The 4,061-nt window shown below is 39.3% G+C and overlaps 1 protein-coding gene across 1 annotated transcript; it reads right to left on the minus strand.

The window, feature by feature from the left end:
• Window positions 1-299: 299 nt before the first annotated feature.
• On the minus strand, window positions 300-1,738 carry LOC113292769. Its single transcript, XM_026541631.1, has 2 exons — window positions 1,439-1,738; window positions 300-1,309 (listed from the first exon to the last, which is right to left on the minus strand). The coding sequence occupies exons 1-2, from the start codon at window positions 1,641-1,643 to the stop codon at window positions 453-455; spliced, it is 1,062 nt and encodes a 353-aa protein (XP_026397416.1). The 5' UTR covers window positions 1,644-1,738; the 3' UTR covers window positions 300-452.
• Between the last annotated feature and the right edge of the window lie 2,323 nt (window positions 1,739-4,061).

Below are 4,061 nucleotides of genomic sequence, written 5' to 3' on the forward strand. Positions count from 1 at the left end.
AAGTTTGTAAAGCTTTTTGTGCTGGTTCCCGAACTCTAGGGTCTCTTTGCCTTCCATTTTCTAACAAAAATGAAAAAACAACCATCTTCCCTCTGGTTACCAGAGGATACATGCCCCAACAAACACAGGGTATTCTCATAATATAACAATTTGCAAGGACAGTAGGACAATAGGACGTTTAAATAAAGGTAATTCATATGTAACAAAGTTAACAATTCAATCATCCTGTTCTGTTAAGTTGCTCATAAGCAAAGCAGACGGAACATATCACCGAAAACCAAATTGAGAATATAAAAAGGTTAAAAGTGCAAAGGAATTCAAAATTCTCATCCTAAAAATGGTATACAGTTCAAGAATGAACCAAGAAAGACTAAGCGTACTCCAATCAAAATTTAGACCATGAAAATTACTGACTGATTGTTACAAGAAAATACATATAAAAGCCCAACCTCTTAAGCACCATTTTGACTCTTAACTTCCACCTTCAAATTTTCAACTACATCGGCAACTGAGCAACACAATCTAGCTCCACATGCTAAAGACTTGACAACTCCATCAATCAATCTCAGCTCATCTTGAAACTCAGTATACAAAACCAGTTTCGAAAAATGTTCATCCAAAACCAACCCAAGATATTTCACGACTGATTTGAGAGAAGGAACCCAATCACAAGCTTTCAAACCCAGTTTCTTAGCAGCTTTAGGGCAAGGACATGCTTGAGGAAACTTCTCATATTTCTTCAACCATTTCCCTAAGTACTTAATCAAACTCAACATTTCCGTACCTCCCAATCTTGATAAACAATACGACAATGTCAATAGATCCAGATTTGAACTTGCAAACAAATAATGCAAACAAAGTTCAGATGAAGTAAACCCGTCATAAGCAATCATAAGTAATACCGAAGCTTCTTTTGCTAATAAAGATTTTTCATTTTGTTTCCCAATCTTCTCTATAGCTAAATTAGCTTGATTTTCCCAATCTTTTCTTACATTCATCATTGTACTGTGAGAACCTTTGGGTGGGGTAAGAAAGTACTTGAAAACACTTACCAGATCACTAGATTGAATGTCCGAAATGTGTTTGATGCACAGACAAAGCAAATCTGATCTCCTTTTCTTCACTAAAATCTCAATCAAATCCAAACAAACAACTCCTTGAAAAATTAAGGTTTTTAGTACTTCCCATATCTCCAAACTTAATGAAGTTTCCATAATCAAACACAACACATCTTTACCGATAAAACCCCCTAACTTTTCTAGCATTAAACAAGAAGAAGTAGTCAAATCATCATCAGACTGATTCGTAACTGCAACAGAAACACCAACTTTTTCCATGATTTTCTTCAAAAATGAATTTAAAAACCCTAAGAACTCGTGTGTATCAAACGATTGAGGATTTTTCAGTTTCTTATTCAATTTTTTGGTGAATTTGTTACCTGATTCAATGATTTCTGCATCGGTTTCTGAAATCTTCCATCCTTGAACGCGCTTGATAAGTTTGGTATCATCTGTGTTGTTTTTCTCGGGCTTCAAATCGGCTATAATTGAAGTCCCGTTCAATATTATGGGGTATTTTGATTCAACTAATGACGAGTTTTCAGAATCAGCAGCAGCTCTTGTGATGAGTTCAAGTAACGACATCTCCAACCGAAATGAAGAACCCTGATTACAATTTCAAGTTTCGGGTGGAAGAAGGAAGAGCGAAGCTGGATTTGGGAAACTGGGAGGAAAAAGATTTAAGGGTTTTGTGGGAAGGAACTTTGGAGTTAGGGTTTTAGCATTAAGACGTTGAGGAGGTTGGGCCCGATTTTGGAGTACTATCGTCCAACACCTAGACACGTTTTAGTCTCGAAAGCCCAAGCCCGGTCATAATTAGCGGGATTTGACATTCACGGATCAGTGGGTGATACGGGCCGGATGCGGATTAACCGCAGATTTAGTCAATGATTTTCAATACTAGGAATTACTGGTTAATCCAATATATCCAAAACCGGTTACTGCATAGTCCACCACCAGAAAAAAAATTATTCGCTAGTCCAAAAACATGTTTTTTGACCAGATTTTTTATTCTCTAGTCCAGCACACGTGCAACTAAAACAAACGCATAATTTGAATGTACCAAACATACCCTTCTGCAACTGTATATAACGAAGAAATCAAATTCCAGCTCTGTTTCTTTCTCTCTTTTTTTCTTCATCTCTGATCCAGTCTCTCGCTTCTCTGTTGCTGCGTTTTTGTATTTTTCGCTCTCTGCTGCTGGTAGTACTTTCAATTAGGTTCATGTCATATTCAAATTAGGTATATCTCAGATTCCAACCAGGTATTTACGATAATCATCTTGCTCTGCTGTTGTTCTTTTTTTTTCCTTGAAATCATGATGAATCCATGCTAGTAATTGCTATATATTCTTCCGAATTATTGTATATTACTCTTGTTTTCTCTTAGTTATGTTTTGCTAGGTGAATCGTCCAAAAGAAGTGAATTTGTACGTGATTGTGCAATAAATGAAGTTATCTATAAGTGGAGAAGGGCCAAAGACCAAATGGAGCTCGTTCGAACTTAGGATTTCTTGCTATCATTTCGAAGAGGACGAAAAAGCGAAGCTAATGGCGAAAGAATGGAATCATTCCGAAGTCTTACGAAGATTTTATGGGTGTTTGAAACAAAGCAAAGCTGCGAAATTGCTCACGCACAGAATTTATAAGGGCACCCATACGAATGATTCAAGGCAGCCACGGATTATTAATGAATTTTCAGTCTTCCAAGACTGACAGTTGAACTAAAACTGGTGATAAAGAACACCAGCGTTGCTGATTATCATGGCTAATAATGGAATGGTGCTGACGATTGTATGGGAGCTGGGAACTGAATAGGGTTGCTGCCATTATCGGAAGAGATGAGTTACGAAACAATAACTCGAGAAAGATGGTGTTGTGATATACTGTTGGCGATGGAGTTGGGCATACCAATGATCAACTGTTGCTTCTTATGATGAAGGGAATACGTGGATGAAAAGAGAAGAACTCGAGCTGCAGTGGTGAACAGGGAGAGATATTGCTGCCATCGTTGTAACAGAGAAGGAGGAGTTAGCTGGTGATTCATGGCAGACGACGAGAATGGTTGTTAATGGTTTTGGTACGCATGGAAGTTGTTGGTCGAGAAAATGTTGGCTGCTGTCGTTCACGTCATTGGTGCTGATTGATGATCGGCAGAGATTGAGTTAGGGACAGTATCATTGGAGAACAGAAGTCTGATGGAGGTCGAGTCGAGGAAGTTAAGAGAATGCAGGGAGGAACGAATGGTTGTTGCTCGAATAAATGGAGGAGTCTGTTGGTCGTGGGTTAGTCTGATGCCATTGGTGTCGAGGTAGCTGGTTGCGATGGACGTTACTTTGGAAGTGTATTTTGTCTGCTGCCATTGCCAGGGTTGGATGGAGAACAAATGCGCAGACGAGAAGGAGCGTGAAAACAGGGTATGAAGGTTGCTGCTCGGGCTATGGATCAGTGATGATCGGGATTGATGGCAGTGAGGATTGTCGAGGAAGCTAGCTGGAGTTGAACTGTGGTTCAGTTGAGCATGGTGATGTAGCTGGGTATTTGGTTCTGAATATCGACAGAGATGGTGAAACTCGTGTTTGGCAGTGACGATGTTATATATGGTTTAGCTCTTGGGTCTTCCATTGGTAGTGAAAATAGATGAAGAAGTTGCTTCCGTTGATAAGAAATGCGAAAGAAGAAGTCTTTGCTGGCTATGGATACTGATTAATGGGGACAGTGAGGAGATATCTCGAGTCTGTGGTGCTCGAGTGTGAGAAAAGATACAGGGAAGTTATCGGCTAGAAAGTTTCAGCCGTAAATAAGTTCGAGAAACAAAGGAAAAGTTACAGGAGAAGTCACGGACAGAATGTCCTAGCCGTAGAAAATAAAAAGAAAGAAGAGAATAATAAGCTATCAGTCTCATGTATCTGACAAGCCATTAACGAGAAAATGGGATGGACTTGGGCATTTGACGTAAGCCCAGTTTATGCTTGCGGAATTTATGAAGTGACCAGCCTTGGAC

This window comes from Papaver somniferum, chromosome 7 (genome assembly GCF_003573695.1).
Source record: "Papaver somniferum cultivar HN1 chromosome 7, ASM357369v1, whole genome shotgun sequence".
Lineage (NCBI taxonomy): Eukaryota > Viridiplantae > Streptophyta > Magnoliopsida > Ranunculales > Papaveraceae > Papaver > Papaver somniferum.